General features: G+C 45.2%; 1 protein-coding gene across 1 annotated transcript; it reads left to right on the top strand.

The window, feature by feature from the left end:
• The first annotated feature begins 14,461 nt into the window (after positions 1-14,461).
• Positions 14,462-20,142, top strand: HHEX (hematopoietically expressed homeobox). The gene is made up of 4 exons (XM_058435773.1): positions 14,462-14,854; positions 16,880-17,058; positions 17,207-17,257; positions 19,043-20,142. The coding sequence occupies exons 1-4, from the start codon at positions 14,494-14,496 to the stop codon at positions 19,259-19,261; spliced, it is 810 nt and encodes a 269-aa protein (XP_058291756.1). The 5' UTR covers positions 14,462-14,493; the 3' UTR covers positions 19,262-20,142.
• The last annotated feature ends 977 nt before the right edge of the window (positions 20,143-21,119 follow it).

The following is a 21,119-nucleotide window of genomic DNA, read 5'->3' as shown; positions in this document are numbered from 1 at the left end:
ATCCTCCTACTTCAGCCTCCCAAATTGCTGGGATTACAGTCGTCAGCCACCATGCCCGGCCTCAACTAGCTTTTTCTACAGCTATTTTTCTGCCACCAGGCAAAGTTCATTCTACTCTCCTCAAACAGAAGGAAGTAGAGAACTTACTGGGTCAGGCATAGTGCTAAACATTTTAAAACCATATGAGTGTGATTATTAGCCGGCCTTTTTTTTAAAAGGCTAAACTCAAAACAAAACAATAAAAAAAACACATGCTGAGAAAGAGTAAATGCCTTGTCCGACATCACAGAGTTAGGAAGTTTAGAGAAAAGTCCATACTTTTAACTACTGGGTAACACTACCTTCTATATTCAGGAATATATATATAAACACTGTACAAAAAATTCAGATGCTAAGCAAAGGTAAGAAGATGAGAATATTGTCCATGTGATATTTGGTGCATTGCCACACTAGTGACTACAGAATCTAGAGTATTAGATTCACTGAATTTCCAGCTCTTGAATCTTCATGTTATATGTTCATTATAATTAAATCCACTACAATAACAACAACAAAAATCAGATAGTCTGGAGCTTTTCAGGACATTCATTTACCAATACCATTATAACAAAGCTCTTTGAGGGCAGGAGCCTTGTCCTATTAATATTTATATTCTCCACTAGATATTTATATCTAGTATGATAGACCCTGGATAAATTTCTAACTGAAAATCTCCCTGTAATAACAGATTTCCAAAATCCAGACAAGGCACATTTATTTCAAGCAATATTTGCTAGAGAAATGCTCTATTTTACCATAAAAGAATTAAAAGAGCCCCTTGAACTACTTTTCTCCATTATCATTATTCTAGTTGTCATTGGCATTATCATTATCATCATCACCATGGCAACTACCATTTATTAAGTGCTTACTCTATGCTAGTGATTGACATGCAACAACTCATTTTATCATCACAATACTATTATAAGAAAGATATTACCATCCCTATGCTACTTAAAGGACACTGGGGCTTGAAGAAGTTACGAAACTAATCAGGCCGGGCTTGGTGGCTCACACTTGTAATCCCAGCACTTTGGGAGGGTGAGGCGGGCAGATCTCAAGGTCAGGAGTTCAAGACCAGCCCAACCAATATGGTGAAACCCCGTCTCTACTAAAAATACAAAAAATTAGCTGGGTGTGGTGGCACATGCCTGTAGTCCCAGCTACTTGGGAGGCTGAGGCAGGAGAATCGCTTGAACCTGGGAGGCAGAGGTTTCAGTGAGCCAAGATCACACCACTGCACTCCAGCCTGGGCGACAGAGTGAGACTCTGTCTCAAAAAAAAAAAAAAAAAAAAAAAGAGGAAACTAATCAAAGCACACAGTAAAACTGGTGGGATTTGAATTCCAAATCATGTTTGCATTTGACCCATTATTGGGTATATACTCAAATAAATAGAACTCATTCTACCATAAAGACATATGCACTTGCATGTTCGTTGCAGCACTATTCACAATAGCAAGACAAGGAATCAATCCAAATGTCCATCCTAAGTAGACTGGATAAAGAAAATGTGGTACATATACACCATGGAATAGTAAACAGCCATAAAAAAGAATCAGATTATGTTCTTTGCAGCAACATGGATAGAGATGGAGGCCATTACCCTAAGCAAACTAATGCAGGATCAGAAAACCAAACACCACACGTTTTCACTTATAAGTAGGAGCTGAACATTGAGATAAAGAAGGGAGCAATAAATGCCAGGGCCTAACTGAAGGTGGAGGGTAGGAGGAGGGTGAGGACTGAAAAACTACCAAAAGTGTACTATGCTTATTACTTGGGTGACAAAATAATAAGTACACCAAACCCCTGCAACATGCAATTTATCTATAGAACCAACCTGTACATGTACCTCTGAAACTAAAAGTTTTAAACAATCATGTCTATTTGACTCCATTCATTCAGCTTTTCAAAAATATCTATTGCGCACCTACTATATGCCAGACACTTTTTAGAAACCGGGTTCAAAATTCAAAAAGTACAAAAATGGCAGCATAAAGCCACTTCCCATCTCATTCTCCCCTGCCCCTCTCCACCACTATGTCTACACCACCAAACAGCTTCCCCCTTTTGAGAAACCAATGTTATCAGTTTCTGGTGAGGCCTGTAACTTCAGTCAGGGAGTTCTTTTTGGGTCAAACATTGGTGTGGGCAATCTCTCCTACCACTCTCACACCTCTCCGAATGACCTCAGACTTCTTCAATAAGCATGTTTTTTTTTTTTTGAGATGGAGTCTCGCTCTGTCACCCAGGCTGGAGTGCAGTGGCACGATCTTGGCTCACCACAACTTCCGCCTCCCGAGTTCAAGCCATTCTCCTGCCTCAGCCTCCCAAGTAGCTGGGATTACAGGTGCATGCCACCACGCCCAGCTAATTTTTTTATTTTGAGTGGAGACGGGGTTTCACCATGTTGGCCAGGCTGGTCTTGAACTCCTGACCTCGTGATCCACCCACCTCGGCCTCCCAAAGTGCTGGGATTACAGGCATGAGCCACCATGCCTGGCCAGCGATAAGCCAATCTTAAATAATTCAGTGTTTCAGGCCCATTTCGCGTCTGGGGGAAACGTGTCCTCAGGAAGCCAGCTTATGTTTGAACAGAGATGAAGGCCTTGTGGAACGGGAGGGTGAGTTCCTGTAGGTTAATTCACAATGTCTTTACCATGAAGCTTCTGTTTTTCTAGGAGGCGGCCATCCTCAGCTCTCATAGATCCCCACACTTAGAAAGTCCACAATGCTTCCCTTCCACCTCTGTCTGAACCGAGCTCTCTCTGACAGCCCTGCAGAACACAGGTCTTGCGACTTCAAAATGTTGCATCGCAACATTTTGTTGCCTTTTCCTTCTCTCAGAATAGAATCTTTACAGTGCTCCTTAAAGTGAAGAATGGTGGAATTTTGTGGCCATATGATCTGAGAGGACGTTGTGAAAATTTTAAAAATCAGGAATAGAATTTGGACTGGCTTTCAGGTTTTCCAATAGACTTTAGTTCTCTGGCAGTAAGTCCCTCTTCCCCTACTTTCTCGGTGCTGATTAGAAGGGCACCTGGTTGGTGGAAAACATGCAAATTAAGAGGCACAGGATCAAGAGGAACAGGCTGCTCCTCTTGAATAGAGGTGTCCGTGGTCCAGACAGCATGAGTCCTGGTTTATCTTTGAGATTAATAGTACTGGCCAGGTGTGGTGGCTCACACCTGTAATCCCAGCACTTTGGGAGGCTGAGGCTGGCGGATCACCTGAGGTCGGGAGTTCGAGACCAGCCTGACCAATATGGTGAAACCTCATCTCTATTAAAAATACAAAAACTAGCCGGGCTGTGGTGGCATGCGCCTGTAATCCCAGCTACTCAGGAGGCTGAGGCAGGAGAATCGCTTGAACCTAGGAGGCGGAGGTTGCAGTGAGTCGAGATCACACCACTGCACTCCAGCCTGGGCGACAGAGAGAGATCCCGTCTCAAAAAACAAAAAATGGCCGGGCAAGGTGGCTTGCGCTTGTAATCCCAGCACTTTGGGAGGCTGAGGCTGACGGATCACCTGAGGTCAGGAGTTGGAGACCAGCCTGGCCAAAGTGGTGAAACCCCGTCTCTACTAAAAATACAAAAATTAGCCGGGAATGGTGGTGGGCGCCTGTAATCCCAGCTACTCTGGAGGCTGAGGCAGGAGAATCACTCGAACCCAGGAGGCGGAGGTTGTGGTAAGCTGAGATCGTGCCACTGCACTCCAGCCTGGGCACTCCAACAAAAGCGAAACTCCATCTCAAAAAAAAAAAAAAAGATATTGATAGTACTTTCTCAGGGCTTGCTACCTAGGAGTTTGGCTGTATATCTACAGATTTAGATTATATGTAGAATCTCACTTCTGATATTGTAACCCTTGTTTAAAATTATTATAGGGTACATTACTGGCTTTCATATGATATCCTTTCATCATCTAAAAAAAAACTACGTAGCGGCTGGGTGTGGTGGCTCACACCTGTAATCCCAGCATTTTGGGAAGTTGAGGCAGGCCAATCACTTGAGGCCAGGAGTTTCATACCAGCCTGGCCAACATGATGAAACCCCCTATTTATTAAAAATACAAAAATGAGCTGGGCATGGTGGCACAGGCCTGTAGTCCTAGTTACTCGGGAGGCTGAGGCACAAGAATCACTTGAGCCTGGGAGGTGGAGGTTGCAGCGAGCTGAGATCACGCCACTGCACTCCAGCCTGGGTGACAGAGAAAGATTCTGTCTCAAAAAATAAAACAGGTTGGGCACGGTGGCTCATTCCTGTAATCCCAGCACTTTGGGAGGCCAAGGCGGGTGGATCACGAGGTCAAGAGATGGAGACCATCCTGGCTAACACAGTGAAACCCCATCTCTACTAAAAATACAAAAAAGTAGCCGGGTGTGGTGGTGGGCGCCTGTAGTCCCAGCTACTCGGGAGGCTGAGGCAGGAGAATGACGTGAACCTGGGAGGTGGAGCTTTCAGTGAGCCGAGATCGCACCACTGCACTCCAGCCTGGGCGACAGAGCGAGACTCCGTCTCAAAAAAAAAAAAAACCAAACCTACACAGTTGTACTGAGATATAATTCACTTATCATAAAATTTACCCATTTAAAATTTTTTTTTTGGCTGGGTGTGGTGGCTCACACCTGTAATCCCAGCATTTTGGGAGGCCGAGGTGGGTGGATTACCTGAGGTTAGGAGTTCGAGACCAGCCTGGGCAAGATGGTGAAACCCCATCTCTACTCAAAATACAAAAATTAGTTGGGTGTGGTAGCGCACGCCAGTAATCCCAGCTACTTCGGAGGCTGAGGCAGGAGAATTGCTTTAATCTGGGAGGTAGAGGTTTCAGTGAGCCAAGATCGCACCACTGCACTCCAGCCTGGGTAATAGAGTGAACTCCGCCTTGTCTCAAAAAAAAAAAAAAAGTTTTTTTAAAGGTATTCACAAAGTTGCGTAACAACCACCACAATAACTGTTAGAACATTTTCATCACTCCAGAAAGAAACCCTGTACCCACCAGCAGTCACCCTTCATCTATCCCCAAGTTCCCCAGCCTTGGCAACTACTATTCCACTTTCCATTTCTACAGATTTGCCTATTCTGGACATTTCATATACAGCAGGGGTGTCCAATCTTTTGGCTTCCCTGGGCCACACTGGAAGAACAACAACTGTCTTGGGCCACACTAAAATACACTAACACTAACGATTGCTGATGAGCTAAAAAAAAAAAAAAATCACAAAAAATCTCATAATGTTTTAAGAAAGTTTACGAATCTGTGACGGACTGCATTCAAAGCCATCCTGAGCCACATGCGACCCATGGCCGTGGGCTGGACAAGCTTGAAAGATACATACAACATGTGGGCTTTTGCGTCTGACTTCTTTTGAAGATAAATGTTTTCAAAGTTCATCCATGTATCAGATGTATCTTTTTATCACCAAATAATATTCCATTGTATGGATATACCACTTTTAACATACCCATTCATCATCTGAGGGACATTTGGGTTATTTCCACTTTTTGGCTATTATAAATAATTCTGCTGTGAACATTTGTGAACAAGTTTTTGTGTGGACATACGTTTTCATTTTGTGGGAATATACCCAAAAGTAGAATCATTGGGTCATGTGGTAACTTTATGTTTAAATTTTTCAGGCATTGCCAGACTGCTTTTCAAAGCTGCTGCTTCATTTTACATTGCGATGAGCAAGGCACGGGGGGTTCTAAATCTCCACATCCTCATCAACACTTGTGTTTTTAAAATTATTATAGCTATCCTAGTCGGTGTGAAGTGGTATCTCATTGTGGTTTTGATTTGCATTTCCCTGATGACTAATGATGTTGAACATCTTCTCATGTGCTTATTGGCTATTTGTATATCTTCTTTGGAGAAATATCTATTCAGACCTTTAGCTCATTTAAAGAATTGGGTGCTCTTTTTATTATTGAATTCTTCATCACTTTTTAAATTGAGCAGTTACCTAAAGCTCTACCTAAAGCTCCATGGTCAGTAAAATTCACCTATGTAACAGTGGTATGTGAGGCACCTTGTAGTATGTAAAATGTGGAAAAAGGCCGGTGCGGTGGCTCATGTGGGTAATTCCAGCACTTTGGGAGGCTGAGGCCAGTGGATCACCTGAGGCCAGGTGTTCAATTCCAGCCCGGCCAACATGGTGAAACCCCGTCTCTACTAAAAATACAAAAATTAGCCAGGTGTGGTGGCAGGTACCTGTAATCCCAGCTGCTAGGGAGGCTGAGGCAGCTGAATTGCTTGAACGCAGGAGGTGGAGGTTTCAGTGAGCCGAGATCGTGCCATTGCACTCCAGCCTGGGTGACAGAGCAAGACTCCATCTCAAAAAAACAAAACAAAACAAAAAAAAATTGGAAAAAGAACATCACTGAAGCAACGTCATGATGCCTACTGCTTATGTATTTCAGGGCTCTGATTCCATTTATGATGTGGATGAGGCATTTCTATTTGATCAGGTTAGTATTTTGTAAGTTAGTAAACCACTAAAGTGCTAATAAGATTTTCTCAAATATTTAAAAAATATATGATTTGATATGAAATTTAATAAATGATTTAGTCATCCCAACAGTTGAAGATAATAAAACTTAGTGTAAGTATAAATAGAACCAAGTTGTTATAATAAAATCCATTGATGCTTTCAAGCTATAGCTAACTTGAATTTTTACCTCTACATACATTTATTAAAAGTAAGTTGCAAAAAGTTTACCTAAATTCCTTCTAGATAAATTACAAGTGAGAACTACCTTCTCTTCTTACAAATTTGGTCTTTTGCACAACAGCAATGGCTAAAATAAATGGGGCCAAATTTTTGGAGAAAGTCTTGTTTAATTCAGAATATAATTAAAATCTCATGGAGCTTTATTGGTTTTAGTATCCAGCAGAGAAAAAATATTGAAACTCTGAGAGATTTTGAATTAAATAGCTACAACAGTTTTGTTTTATTAGTTCTGACTGTGTGAAAAAAAATCATAAGGACAACTTTGGAAAAATCTAGTTCTTTTAGGGCCCCAAATGACTTTTAAAACAATAAAACAAACTATAAAATGTACACAAGTGATATTAAAAATTATGTAGTTCAATAAATGTGACATTCACAAATGTGGTTGTAATTTTTTTTTTAACTTTAGCTAAGTGAACATGGATCTGACGATTGGATGCAGAAAAGGTAGTGTTATATAGCTTAACAGAATTAAGTGCTTCAGTTTGCCAGTGAGGATTATGTAGCTGAGTTGGAATGTTTTACCAATGCCTTTTAAGATCTCCATCTACTTCCCAGGATCTGTGGCTAAATCAAAGAAAGAGAGGATGCTTCCTTTATTAGTGATTATTTAATAATTCTATGCCAGTCATTATTTCTCTAGCATGTTAATATATATTTTTAAAATATTTGTAGATTTAGATCTTTTGGCTGGTGGCTGAATCATGCACAGAATAAACCAGTACCATAAACTCATACTGTTTCTGAAGATGGGAATAAAGGCTGGCTAGTGATTTACTGTGAAAGCACTAAATGAATTGGAGTCATCATCTGTTACTCATGGAGTAGAAGGGGCAGGAAAAAGGAGAACAATGAAAACAAAAGGGAAACATTTTGTAAGAAAAATAATTAGCACAGTTTTCTGCTTAGTTTACTGAGGTCCCAATCTTTCAAGACCCAAACATAACTTGTGAAGGTAGGTTTGAACTTCAGATAATACCTATTCTTTCTTTGTCCCCAGAGCTTGTCTCTGTCCTTGGAACACAGAAGAGCACATTGAATTCATCAGGCCATGGGATGAGAATGATGACCGGTGGAGATGGTACAACATTAGAGCTGACCCACAGAGGGATCAATGATTCCCAAATAACCCTTCACTGGTCGTTTCCAGGGGCAAGGCACTACCTGAAATTGTACGCAATCTTCACAAATCATTCAAAACATTTTGCCTTTAAAAAACACGGATGGTAGGCCGGGCGCGGTGGCTCACGCCTGTAATCCCAGCACTTTGGGAGGCCGAGAGGGGCAGATCACAAGGTCAGGAGATCGAGACCATCCTGGGTAATACGGTGAAACCCCTCTCTACTAAAAATACAAAAAAATTAGCCGTGTGTGGTGGCAGGTGCCTGTAGTCCCAGCTACTTGGGAGGCTGAGGCAGGAGAATGGCGGGAACCCGGGAGGCGGAGCTTGCAGTGAGCCGAGATTGCGCCACTGCACTCCAGCCTGGGCGACAGAGCAAGACTCCGTCACACAAAAAAAAAAAAAAAAAAAAAAGTATGGTAAAAAGGAATTTGAGATTAAAAAAAGAAAGTGTTTTCATTTTTTTCTCATTTTTATATTGAAAACTTTCAAATCTACAGGAATTATGGTAATTTAATTGCTATGTGTAATTATAAAAAAGCTAAAATTAGAGTACAACAAATACCTATATACTCTGAAATTATAGTACAACAAACACCTGTATACTCTTTGCCTGAATTCACCAATTAATAATTTTCGACACAGGCATATCTCATTTTATTGTGCTTCACTTCATTGTGCTTTGCAGATACTGCAGTTTTTACAAATTGAAGGTTTGTGATGCCCCTGCATCAAGCAAGTCTATTGGCACCATTTTCCCAAGAACATGTGCCCACTTCATGTCTTTGTGTCACATTTGGGTAATTCTCATAATATTTATTGTTATATCTGTAATCATGATCTGTGATCAGTGGTCTTTGATGTTACTACTGTAATCGTTTTGGGGCACCACAAACTGCACCCATATAAGACAGCTAACTGAATAAATGTCGTGTGTTCTGACTGTCCTACTCACAGGCTGTTCCCCAGTTTCTTTCCTTCTCTCCTTGGGCCTCCTTATTCCTTGAGAGACAACAATATTGAAATTGGGCAAATTAATAACCCTACAATAGCCCCTAAGTGCTCAAGGAAAAGCAAGAATCGCATGTCTCTTTCAATCAAAAGCCAGAAATGATTAAGCTCAGCAAGGAAGCCATGTAGAAAGTTAAGATCCACTAAAAGTTAGACAAGCTGTGAACACAAAGGAAGAGTTCTTGAAGGAAATGTAAGATGGTACTCCAGTGAACAAATGAATGCTAAGAAGTGAAACAGCCTTATTGCTGATCTGGAGAAAGTGCAAGTGGTCTGGATAGAAGATCAAACCAGCCACAACATTCCCTTACACGAAAGCCTAATCCAGAGCAAGGCCCCAACTCTCTTCAATTCTATGAAGGCTGAGAAAGGTGAGGAAGCTGCAGAAGAAACAGTGGTGTTAGATGAGGTTGGTTCACGAGGTTTTAAGGAAGGAAGCCATCACCATAACATAAAAGTGCAAGGTGAAGCAGAAAATGTTAATAGAAAAGATGCAGCAAGTCGGCTGGGCGCGGTGGCTCACGCCTGTAATCCCAGCACTTTGGGAGGCTGAGGCAGGCGGATCACGAGGTCAGGAGATCGAGACCATCCTGGCTAACACAGTGAAACCTTGTCTCCACTAAAAAAAAAAAAAAAAAAATACAAAAAATTAGCCCAACATGGTGGGGGGCACCTGTAGTCCCAGCTACTTGGGAGGTTGAGGCAGGAGAATGGCGTGAATCCAGGAGGTGGAGGTTGTGGTGAGCTAAGATCACGCCACTGCACTCCAGCCTGGGCGACAGAGCAAGACTCCGTCTCAAAAAAAAAAAAAAAAAAAAAAGTGCAGCAAGTTACCTCGAAGATCTAGCTAAGATCATTGATGAATGTGGCTACACTAAACTGATTCTACACATAGACCAAAAAGCCTTCTATTGGAAGAAGATGCCATCTAGGACTTTCATAGCTGGTGAGAAGTCAATGCTGGCTTCAGAGTTTCAAAGGACAGTCTGACTCTATTGTTAGGTGCTAATGCAGCTGACATTTAAGTTGAAAGCAATGCTTATTGGCCATTTTGAAAATCCTAGGGCCCTTAAGAATTATGCTACATCTACTCTGCCTGTACCCTATAAATAAAATAACAAAGCCTGGATGGCAGCACATCATTTTACTGTGTGGTTTACTGAATACTTTAAGCCTACTATTGAGATCTACTGCCCAGGAAAAAAATATGCCTTTCAAATTATTACTGATCACTGACAATGCACCTGGTCACCCAAGAGCTATGATGGAGATATACAAAGAGATGAATGTTGTTTTCATGCCTGCTAACACAACATCCATTCTGCAGCCCATGAATCAAAGAGTGATTTTGATTTTCAAATCTTATGATTTAAGACATATATTTTGTAAGGCTATAGCTGCCATAGATAGTGATTCCTCTGTGGGCAAAGTCAAGTAAAACCCTTCCAAAAAGGATTCACCATTCCAGAGGCCGTGATTCATGGGAGGAGGTAAAAATATCAACATTAACAGAAGTTTGGAAGAAGTTGATTCCAACCCTCACAGATGACTTTGAGGGGTTCAAGATTTTGGTGGAGAAAGTAATTGCTTATGTGCCGGAAACAGCAAGAGAAATAGAAGTGGAGCCTGAAGATGTGACTGAATTGCTGCAATCTCATGATACAACTTGAATGGATGAGGAGTTACTTCTTATGGATGAGCAAAGAAAGTGGTTTTTTGAGATGGAATCTACTTCTGGTGAATATGCTGTGAACATTATTGAAATGACAACAAAGGATTTAGAATATTACATAGCTGGATGCAATGGCTCATGCCTGTAATCCCAACATTTAGGGAGGCAGAGGCAGAAGAATAGCTTGAGCCCAGTAGTTCGAGACCTGCCTGGGCAATGAATGGAGTGAGACTCCATTCTCCACAAAAAGAAAAAAAAAAAAAAAGGACAAAAAAGAGAGACTATTACACAACCATACTTGATAAAGCAGCACAGGGTTTGAGAAAATGAACTCCAATTTTGAAAGTTCTACTGTGGATAAAAACGCTATCAAACATCACCACATGCTACAGAGAAATCTTTTATGAACGGAGGGGTCAACAGATGTGGCAAACTTCATTATTGTCTTTAAGGAATTGCCACAGCCACCCCAACCTTCTGTGCCTCCCACCCTGATCAGTCAGCAGTCATCCACATCAAAGCAACACCCCACAAAAGCAAAAAGATTATGACTTGTTGAAGGCTCAGATGATTGTCAGCAATTTTTTTTTTGAGATGGAGTCTCACTCTATTGCCCAGGCTGGAGTGTAGTGGCATGATCTCAGTTCACTGCAACCTCTGCCTCCTGGGTTCAAGCACTTTCCAGCTAATTTTTGTATTTTTAGTAGACACAGGGTTTTACTATATTGGCCAGGCTGGTCTTGAACTCATGACCTCAAGTGATCTGCCAGCCTCGGCCTCCCAAAGTGCTAGGATTACAGGCGTGAGCTACCACCCCCTGCCAATCGTTAGCAATTTTTTAGTAACAAAGAATTTTTAAATTAAGGTATGTACATTGTTTTTTAAGACATAATGCTATTGCACACTGAATGTAGTATAGTGTAAAGATAACCTCCTTTACATGCACTGGGAAACCAAAGAATTCATGTGACTTGCTTTATTGCTATGTTTATTTATTGAAGTGGTCTGGAACTGAACCTGTGATATCTCCCTCTTTATATATACATATATGTACATATACATACATGTGTGTATAAATATACATGTAGATGTGTGTGCACATATATGTATATATTGAAGTATTTAAAAGTAAGCTGCAGATATGACCCATCACCCCTAAACACTTTAGCTTGCAACTCCCAAGATCGCAGACATTTTCCAAAGTAACTTGCAATACCAATATCACATCTAAAAGATTAATAATGTCAACTAACATGTACTTCATAGTTTGTCTCAATTATCCCCCCCCCCAATAAAAAGCAATGTCTTTTATAGTTTTTTTTTTTTTTTTTGAGACAGAGTGTGGCTCTGTCACCCAGGCTAGAGTGCAGTGGCGCGATCTTGGCTCACTGCAAGCTCCGCCTCCCGGGTTCACGCCATTCTCCTGCCTCAGCCTCCTGAGCAGTTGAGACAACAGGTGCCTGCCACTACGCCCGGCTAATTTTTTGTATTTTTAGTAGAGACAGGGTTTCACTGTGTTAGCCAGGATGGTCTCGATCTCCTGACCTCGTGATCCGCCTGCCTCGGCCTCCGAAAGTGCTGGGATTGCAGGCGAACGCCACCGTGCCCGGCTCCTTTACAGTTTTTTAAAATCCAGAATCCAATTAATTGGGATGATATTATGAGGCCTTGTGAAAATCCTCATCGTCAACATTTCACTTGTTTGTTGATGATGATTCTTCTTGAATGAATTATTACATTTTTTGACTGTACCAATTTTTCTACATCTGTTAGCTGGCATTCTTCCAGCTTTCACATCCACTGCACCTTTCTCTGAGTACCACTATGGACTCACGAATTGTTATATTCAAAGTGGTATAACCCCTAATGTATTTTTAAAGCTTAAATCACCCCAAATTTTGCCGATGGAAACCACTCCAAGGTGGTCCCTATTTTCTTTTCACGGTTTCTGGCACAAGATGTCTTTGAGCTTACCTTGTACTTTTCTTGCCCTCGATCTAGAACCAGCCACTTCTTCAAGGACTTACTTATATGACAAATAGATCATACATCCATCTAGTGCAAGTCTCCAAATATTCACAGCTATACATGCCCCCTCCAATCCCACCCCTTTCTTCATAGTCAGCCAATGTTCGTTATCCTTCCAGAGATAGTTTAAATCATGGAGTAATATATAAATTTATAATTTATATGTACTGTATAACGGAGCAATTATATTCTTACCTACTCCCAACATGCTTTAACTCGAAAGATAGTGTAGTACACTTCTGAGTTTGTCTGGGCTTGTAGCTCTTGTCTGTCATTAGATTCTGAAAGATACCTATTAACACTACCCTAAAAAGATTAGGAGCCTTTAGGCCAAGTCTCAAATGTTTCAGATGAGAAAAACTCAGAGACGGTGACTTGACGAAAGTTGCATTAACTAACAACGCTCACATGCTATTCTCTGGACTTGGAATGTCCAAGCACCCTGGGGTTGCTGACACCCACTCACTTTTCAAACATCAATTCTTGGGAAGCTTTTCTCTTCCTTAATGTCCCCCAGATAGGTGATGTCCCCTTGTTACAGGTTTTAGATCATTATGTACATCTCCTTCCTAGCACATACATGTATCAAAATTTGTTTCCTGTCTCCATGAGGAGAGGGACTACATCTGTCCTTTTCACTGCTGGCACACAGTAGTTGCTCAACAAAAATGTGCGAAGTGAAACTCCAACAGGCGGTCAGGCTCACAGGCCACGCCTCTTCCTATTGTGGTCCCGCTGCGTTTGGACAAATAGTTCCAAATTATAAACTTTAAAACCTGAGAAGTCTCAATAGAAAAAGCGGGGAAGTGTTTCCATTTCCACGATTAATGGAGGACCTTAGCAGAAACGGCTCACCGCGAGGTGTGACGACCGCAGGAGGGCGTCAATCAAGAAAATGCCCCCTTGCCCCGGAGGCGAGTGGAGCCGCACAGAGCCGAGGCCGTACGGGCCAGCAATACGGACTGCTTCAATAGAAAACACGTGCAAAACCAGAGAGCCAGACTGCGCGCAGCTGCGACCCTCAAGAGTCAGCAGAAAAGCAGCCCCCACTGGATTGAAGACTGCACAGCCTCTGCCCGGCGCTGTAGGACCCGGGACTCCCCTTGATTGCCGCTCGCAGCGGCTTCTGCCAGCATCCTCGCGGAAGTGGCTTGAGTCCGAGGCCTCCAAATGAAACCGGGTGGAGCGGCCAAGAGTCCGCAGCACCTGAACTCCAGCCATCCGTATCCCGCCCGGCCGCAGCTAAGGGCCGCCGAGCAGCCCTAGGAACCCAGGGCGCTCTCCCGCTCTGAGCTCGTGAGGCGGCCAGGGTGACAGCCAGCGCCACCGTTAATCCAGGGAGCGCACCCACCGGGGAGGCGTCTTAGGCCAGCGGCCTCTGCTCCCGCCGAGTCTCGCTGCTCCTCGCCTGGAAACAGCTGCTGCCACCCCGGGCCCGGGCCCGGACGGCGCCCCTGAATTTCGGCAGAGGTGCCTCGGGGCCGCGGACAGGGCCGCTGGAGCCCGCACTCCAGGAGGCCGCCTTCCTCGCGCCTCTCCCGACGGACGCGGCCCAGGGCTTCCCTCGAGGGCGTCCTCGACCGGGGTGCCTGGAGCCCCCTGGGGCGACAGCGGCGGCGGGGCACCAGGGCGCCAGGTCCCCGGAGCCTGGGAGCAAGCGCGTCCCGGGGGCGGGGAGCTCGGCCGGCGGGGCGGGCCGGGGTGGGGGCGGGCGGCAGCTCTTGGGGCCCCGCGCCATTGGCCGCAGGGCCCGGCGGCAGGAAGGGGCCAGCGAGCGCGGCCCCACCCCGCGGCCGGCGGAGCCTATCGCCGGGAGCGCGGAGCGCGGATAAATGTAGCGCCGCGGCGCGGGCCAGCAGCTCTGCGAGGGGCCGGAGCGCGGCGGAGCCATGCAGTATCCGCACCCCGGGCCGGCGGCGGGCGCCGTGGGGGTGCCGCTGTACGCGCCCACGCCGCTGCTGCAGCCCGCACACCCGACGCCCTTCTACATCGAGGACATCCTGGGCCGCGGGCCCGCCGCGCCCACGCCCACCCCTACGCTGCCGTCCCCCAACTCCTCCTTCACCAGCCTCGTGTCCCCCTACCGGACCCCGGTGTACGAGCCCACGCCGATCCACCCCGCCTTCTCGCACCACTCCGCCGCCGCTCTGGCCGCTGCCTACGGACCCGGCGGCTTCGGGGGCCCTCTGTACCCCTTCCCGCGGACGGTGAACGACTACACGCACGCCCTGCTCCGCCACGACCCCCTGGGTAAGGCGGCCGGGCGAGGGTGGGGACGAGGAGGCGCCACTCGGCAGGTGGCAGCGCCGGGAGGCCGAGGGGGCGAAGAGGGCAGGCGGTAGACGGCTGTGGCAAAAGCGATGGAAAAGGGGCTGTCGGGCACGCGCGGGGACGGGAGGCGCGCGGCCGGGGCTGACCGCACCGTGACTCAGATTGGTTTTCCTGCACCTTGCAGGCGTCGGGGCGCGCGGGCCGGCGATAGACCTCGCGGCGAGGGCAGCCGTGGACCGCGCGTGTCACCCGGGGTGGGGCTCCCTTAGCGGGAGGGACGGGGAAAGGGGCGTCGAGGCGCCCCGGGCCGCCCCCGTGGGGCAGGGATCGCAGCCGGGCCCGGGTGGCTACGGTGCTGGACCTGGTTCAACAGGCTTGTGCAGTGAAAGAGCCTGACCCTTTTCCGTTCATACAGGAAATCTTGAGTTCTCGATAGGAGTAAATCTGGTTTCAGAAGCTGTTAAGTGTTTTCCTGGCTGCATGAAGCAGACCCTTCCCCCGGAGTAGTGCACGCTGCTGATTATTTTATCGACATCCTCAATACAGACAAATTCAGGAAACACTCGACTTCTGATAGCCGGGATCCGTTTTTCTGATATTGTTCATTTCCTCTGTGTGGGATGTGACTTTATGGCAGCTAAAATAACCAGTTGCTTCCTATTTTTTTTCGAGGCTGTTTTGCACCAGTCTGAAGCCTGACGCAAGCAAAATCTCGAAAAAACAATGCTAGCTTTCAAAGCGTTGAGGTGCAGGCCTGCAGACGGACGGACGGACGGGCCGACCGACACTACTTTGGGAGTAGGAAGCAGCAGCATCTGGTCGCCAGTTAGGAAGGGAAGCAGGGACACACAGGGCATATATTCCAGAACTTCGGGGCTTGTCCCCTCAGTGTGCGGCCTAAGAAATAAGCCGCCAGTGGTCCGCGCTGTGGGTGACCCTTGGCGCCTTCGAGGTCTGGAGCCCTAGGGTAAATAAGGAAACGGGGCGCCTCTACAGTTTTAAATGAACTCTGTTATTGGAAGCTTCAGGAGGGACCCTGAAAACAATTAACGTCTTAATTAGCATTTTAATGTCGCCATTATTACGGCGCGGCCTCTAGCTCAGCCCTTTACCTTCTCACCGTTACAGGGAGGGGGATTGTATTTTTAGTTCATCTTTTTATGTTTTTGAGTTGTTATCCTGTCTGTCTGATTCCAGCCTCGAGGGTTTGATGATGCGGCCCGAGCCTGGCTGTGGTCGCCTGTCGGGGCTGGAGCGGGACCCTCAGCCGGGCTGGGCCTGAGGGCTAACGTTTTCACAGTGCGCCCTGAATTTCCTTGGGTTACTGCTGGGACCGCGCAGGAGGAAGCAAAGAGTTTTTCGAGCTAGACCAACAGGAAACACATTGACGGAAATGTTGCCATAGCCCATGGGGTGGCTTTAACTGGCCGCCCCCGCGGGCTGGGTGTGAAATCAGAGGAGGCCGCGGCTCCCCCAGCCAGGATTGGAGGCTCCTCGCGCAGCCTAATGCGGGCGTCCGGGCCCGAGCGCTTCCCGCGCAGCCAGGCCTTGTCGGTGCAGCAACCCCGCTCCTCCCCAACACGCACACACCCGGTGTTCGAAAGTGCAGCTCACCAAGGGAAAGTGCAGCTCACCAAGGGGGCAAAAAGTTATGTATAAATCCGAGAGCCACTGGGGAAAGAGGGTCGTGGTATTGTAAGCCCAGCCGGTAGTGCCCATTCTTTTCGGGGTTAAAGATATGTCTGGATTTACTTCTAGGTGTGACGGCTGTGTGTCTGTCTGTGTGTGTACAAGGCTGTGTGCATCTGCAATGTCAGTGTGTGACTTTGGGTATGTTTGTGTGTTGGTGGGAACGTGTTAGGTCCACGTGCCGGTGGGTGTATGTGAATGTGTCTGGTTGGGTGGCCTCCTGGCCTACCTTTGTCATCCCCGGGGCCCGGCAGCTCTGGGGTCTGGCCAGGCCGCTCCAGGGCCGTGGGTGAGCGCCGCTCTTCCCGCCCGCAGGCAAACCTCTACTCTGGAGCCCCTTCTTGCAGAGGCCTCTGCATAAAAGGAAAGGCGGCCAGGTGAGATTCTCCAACGACCAGACCATCGAGCTGGAGAAGAAATTCGAGACTCAGAAATATCTCTCTCCGCCCGAGAGGAAGCGTCTGGCCAAGATGCTGCAGCTCAGCGAGAGACAGGTGAGCTCGCGGGGGGCCTGGGGCCGCCTCCGGGGAAGGGAAGGCTTCTGGGGTAGGGGTCGCCGGGCCACCGAGAGAGAGGCGAGGAGCCACCCTGCCCTCTGGCACGTCCCGACGCGGGCAAGTTTTCTTTCTCTCTTTCCTGTAGGTCAAAACCTGGTTTCAGAATCGACGCGCTAAATGGAGGAGACTAAAACAGGTATGGACATGGTTCTGTTTCTATGGAAATAAATATTTTTATCACGTTATCTCGGTGCAAGGCTGTTATGGGTTGTATGCAAAAGTCATTTAAGAGACTATTTAACCTCTTCACCTTGATTAAAAAGACAAATAGTCCTGCTGAAATTCAGGATGAGTTGCTCAGGTGGCAGTAATGCTAAAAGCACCTAATGGGGTTCCTATATCAATTATGCTTGGGTTTTCACACACTGGCTAGTAAAACTCCCAGCTAATTGTTTTATAAATCCCATATGTTGTTTATCTAATTAACGCAGGAAAGATAAAGTAATTGACAGTAAATGACTTAAGCAGTTATCTTTGGGAGAAAATTGTTTCTTTTATTTACACAGCCATAATAAAACCAGGCAGAACTCAAGGGTAAATATAAAGAAACAAACACCTTTAAGACTTGTTTGCACTGTTTTTTAGAAGAATTAAATGTCAGGGAGTTTAAAAATTATTTTCTATCTAATGCCAGCTCTTAAAATGAAATATAAAACTTGTAAGAAAATATTCAAGCTTGTTTGGAAAGTAGCTTAAACTTTCTGACAGTCTTTCTTCCAGTGACCTTGTTTCGCAATATGTGATAAAAAGTAAAGGCTAATTTAGTTTTTAAAAGAAGGTCTATTGACTTAAAGCTAAACATTCATTTTTGATGTCCTAATCTGGATATACTCTCCAAAGTTATCTGATAATTGCTGAATTGTTCACTTGTCATTGTATATACGGTTTATAATAAATACTTTGAAACAATGAGTGGAGAAATTTAAAGCAAAGTGGATTTTAAAATTTATTGATCATTACTTTTTCATTAAAAAGAAAGTGTCCCAAAGAAAATTTTGAAATAGAAAATAAAGTTCCCATAACTTCATTACTGTAATGTGATTTAAATATTTGCAGATTCACTCTCAATTTCTGACGGTGTGCATCTATTTGTTGAGACTATAGGCTTGCAACTATATAACAAATAGATGTTGTAATATTTCTATGTAATATTTATATGCATTTTAGACAAGTATAGGATTAAAAATTCACTAGCTTATATACTTAGTAGTTCTTGGTCAAAGGCTTGACTCTAGTTTACCAGAGACCTTAAAAATAGTGGTTTCTATGTAATATGGGGATATTTCCCAGAAATTTGCCCCAGATTTTAAGTAAATTGTAGCTAATTGTCTACCTTCTGAGTTGGCAGCATTCTTCCAGATCCACATTTTTTTCTTTGCCATGATGTTGTAACTTGTTATACATTTACACGTGTAGATATTTATAAATTTACTCCAGAAAATGAATGAAAAAAGATCCAGTCTAATAATTGAAACTTTGTTCTTAATTCACCAGTCAGCATTCTTATTTTTAAAATGTCTGAAAGACTTAATTGGCAAGGTTTAAACATTTAAAGAATGAAGTTAAGGTGTATCTGTAGTGATCTGATTTTCTTTGCCTCTTAAACTTTTGAGAATATTGAAACCATGGGTCTGGGCTGGTGTTAAGTAACCAGAATTCGTGTTCAATTGGTATATCTGCACTTATGTTCATGACTGGTTCACATCTTTTAAGCGTATAATCTTTGATATGACAGAAATTTTTCTTCCAAAGTGAGAAAAAAGCACAAGTATGTATTTCCTGAATAAGATTATAAACTGAAAACACTCAGTAAACTAAAAATTAAAAGATGGAATAGGATGAAGAGACATTTTGATTTATTCCTCTCACCTATCCATGTTTTATGATCCTTCCAATCTCCATTTTCATTTCCTTTATTCAGGAAAACCCTCAAAGCAATAAAAAAGAACTGGAAAGTTTGGACAGTTCCTGTGATCAGAGGCAAGATTTGCCCAGTGAACAGAATAAAGGTGCTTCTTTGGATAGCTCTCAATGTTCGCCCTCCCCTGCCTCCCAGGAAGACCTTGAATCAGAGATTTCAGAGGATTCTGATCAGGAAGTGGACATTGAGGGCGACAAAGGCTATTTTAATGCTGGATGATGACCATTGGCATTGGCATGTTCAGAAAACTGGATTTAGGAATAATATTTTGCTACAGAAAATCTAAATAGAAGAACTGGAAGGCTATATAAGAAAGGGAATCAATTCTCTGGTATTCTGGAAACCTAAAAATATTTGGTGCACTGCTCAATTAACAAACCTACATGGAGACCTTAATTTTGACTTAACAAATAGTTTATGTACTGATCTTAGGTTGTTTTGATAAAGTGACATTATAGTGATTAAATTCTTCCTCCTTTAAAAAAACAGTAAGTTGTTTTCCCTATTTATAAAAAAGTAATTTTGAACTTTTTGTTAAATTTTTAAGTTAATAGCTTTAAAGGTTTTAATAGGACCTTCTTGAATGACTTTTCTGTAATCTGTTTATTTCCCACTTAATGGAAAGGCAAAGGGGTACCCCAAATCCAGAGGTGCCTACATTTCAGGCAGCCTTGGAGTATTTTAAAAGGAAAACATTCTTTACTTTTATATGACATTCTTATACTGCTGTCTTAAATCCAAAACCATTTCAGAGCTCTTGTCTCAGAGATGTGTGTTCTTTTTGTCAGAGATATAGTTGATAAGAATCTTAAATGCTTGTTTTGCACTATCACTTAGTACCTGTTTGACCAAGGTGTTAAGGGGATAGTACCTCCAATTCAAGCAGAGAAACTGACCTGACTAAAATTAATCGCAGATGAACTAGAAGTCACAGGTTAATTAAATGTAAGTAGATTGTAGATACTGTTTTATATCAAACAATGTTTATAATGTGTATATAGAATTGTTCACTGTAAAAAAAAAAAAAGGCCAAAATGTTTTTTTTTTAATAAGTAACTTGACTATAAAATAAAGCCGTCCGTGGGACGACTGACCTCGTTGCAAGTATAATTCTTTGATTTTAAAAAATCTGCACACCTTTTCTTGACCTCCTGGGTGCCCGGCGCAGTGCTGGGCTCTGGGGACAGGAAGTGACTGGGGCTGAATCTTGCTGGGGCTCTCTCTCCGAGTCCCAGGACCGCGGGTGGGTGCCTGGAACGTGGGCTGGGGCCTCTCCCGGGCCATTTGCCTTGGGGCTCTTCTCCTGCCGGCGGATTGCGAGCCGGGTAGGTTCGAGTCCTGGGCACGCCAGGCGACGGGAAGAGCCGAGGCCCAGGCCCGCCGCGCCGCGAAGCGCGGGGCCGTCTGGACCCCATCGATTCTCCTCGGCAGCCGGGCTGGCCCTCACCGTCCTTGACCGGCTGAGTCAACACCGCGTCATCCCTCGGCGGCCCGGCCGGGGCTCGGGGTGGGGAAGTCCGAGTGGGGGGATGGGGGGCCCTGGCCGAGGGGAGCGGGGAGGTGGTTTTCGCTGAGAGCGGTTCTCGAACCCGCGGAGCTTCAGAACCTCCTGCAGGGCTTGTGGAAACCCAGCCCTGTTCCTGGAGTTCTGATCTGTTAGGACTGGGCTGGGACCGGGAATTTGTATTTCCAACAAGCGCTGAGGTGACGCCAAAGCTGCGGGCCCGGACACCACCCCTGGGGAACCACTGATGTGAGCGCACGGGGTGTGGAAGAAGCAGGTGGGACCGGCACTCCTCCCTCCCACCTGCTTCCCTGGGTAACTCTGGCCAGCAAGAGGCTGGGGCGGAGGGCTGAGAGGAAGGAAAGGCGAGAGGGAACAGAGGAACGAGGGGCTTATCCAGGCCAGTGGGAGTGAGGTTTGATGGCTGAGCAGAGGGCGCAGGGTGGAGGAAGGGGCACCATGAGATGGAGGGAGAATGGGGTGCTGAGGTTAGGTGGGTGTGGGGGCCCAGGTTTCTGATTGTTCAGGGTATTGCTAGTCTGTGCCAGCTGCTTGCCTAGCTGAGCCATCAGG

Source organism: Hylobates moloch, unplaced genomic scaffold, assembly GCF_009828535.3.
Source record: "Hylobates moloch isolate HMO894 unplaced genomic scaffold, HMol_V3 SCAFFOLD_3, whole genome shotgun sequence".
NCBI lineage: Eukaryota > Metazoa > Chordata > Mammalia > Primates > Hylobatidae > Hylobates > Hylobates moloch.
Note: the sequence above shows the minus strand (reverse complement) of the source record. Positions and strands in the feature narration are given on the sequence as shown.

Excerpts from the sequence above, each read along its gene's own strand:
- HHEX (XM_058435773.1), top strand. The coding sequence starts at position 14,494 with ATGCAGTATCCGCACCCCGGGCCGGCGGCGGGCGCCGTGGGGGTGCCG. Across the intron at positions 17,059-17,206 it reads TGCAGCTCAGCGAGAGACAG|GTCAAAACCTGGTTTCAGAA; the intron begins GTGAGCTCGCGG and ends TCTTTCCTGTAG. Across the intron at positions 17,258-19,042 it reads AATGGAGGAGACTAAAACAG|GAAAACCCTCAAAGCAATAA; the intron begins GTATGGACATGG and ends TCCTTTATTCAG.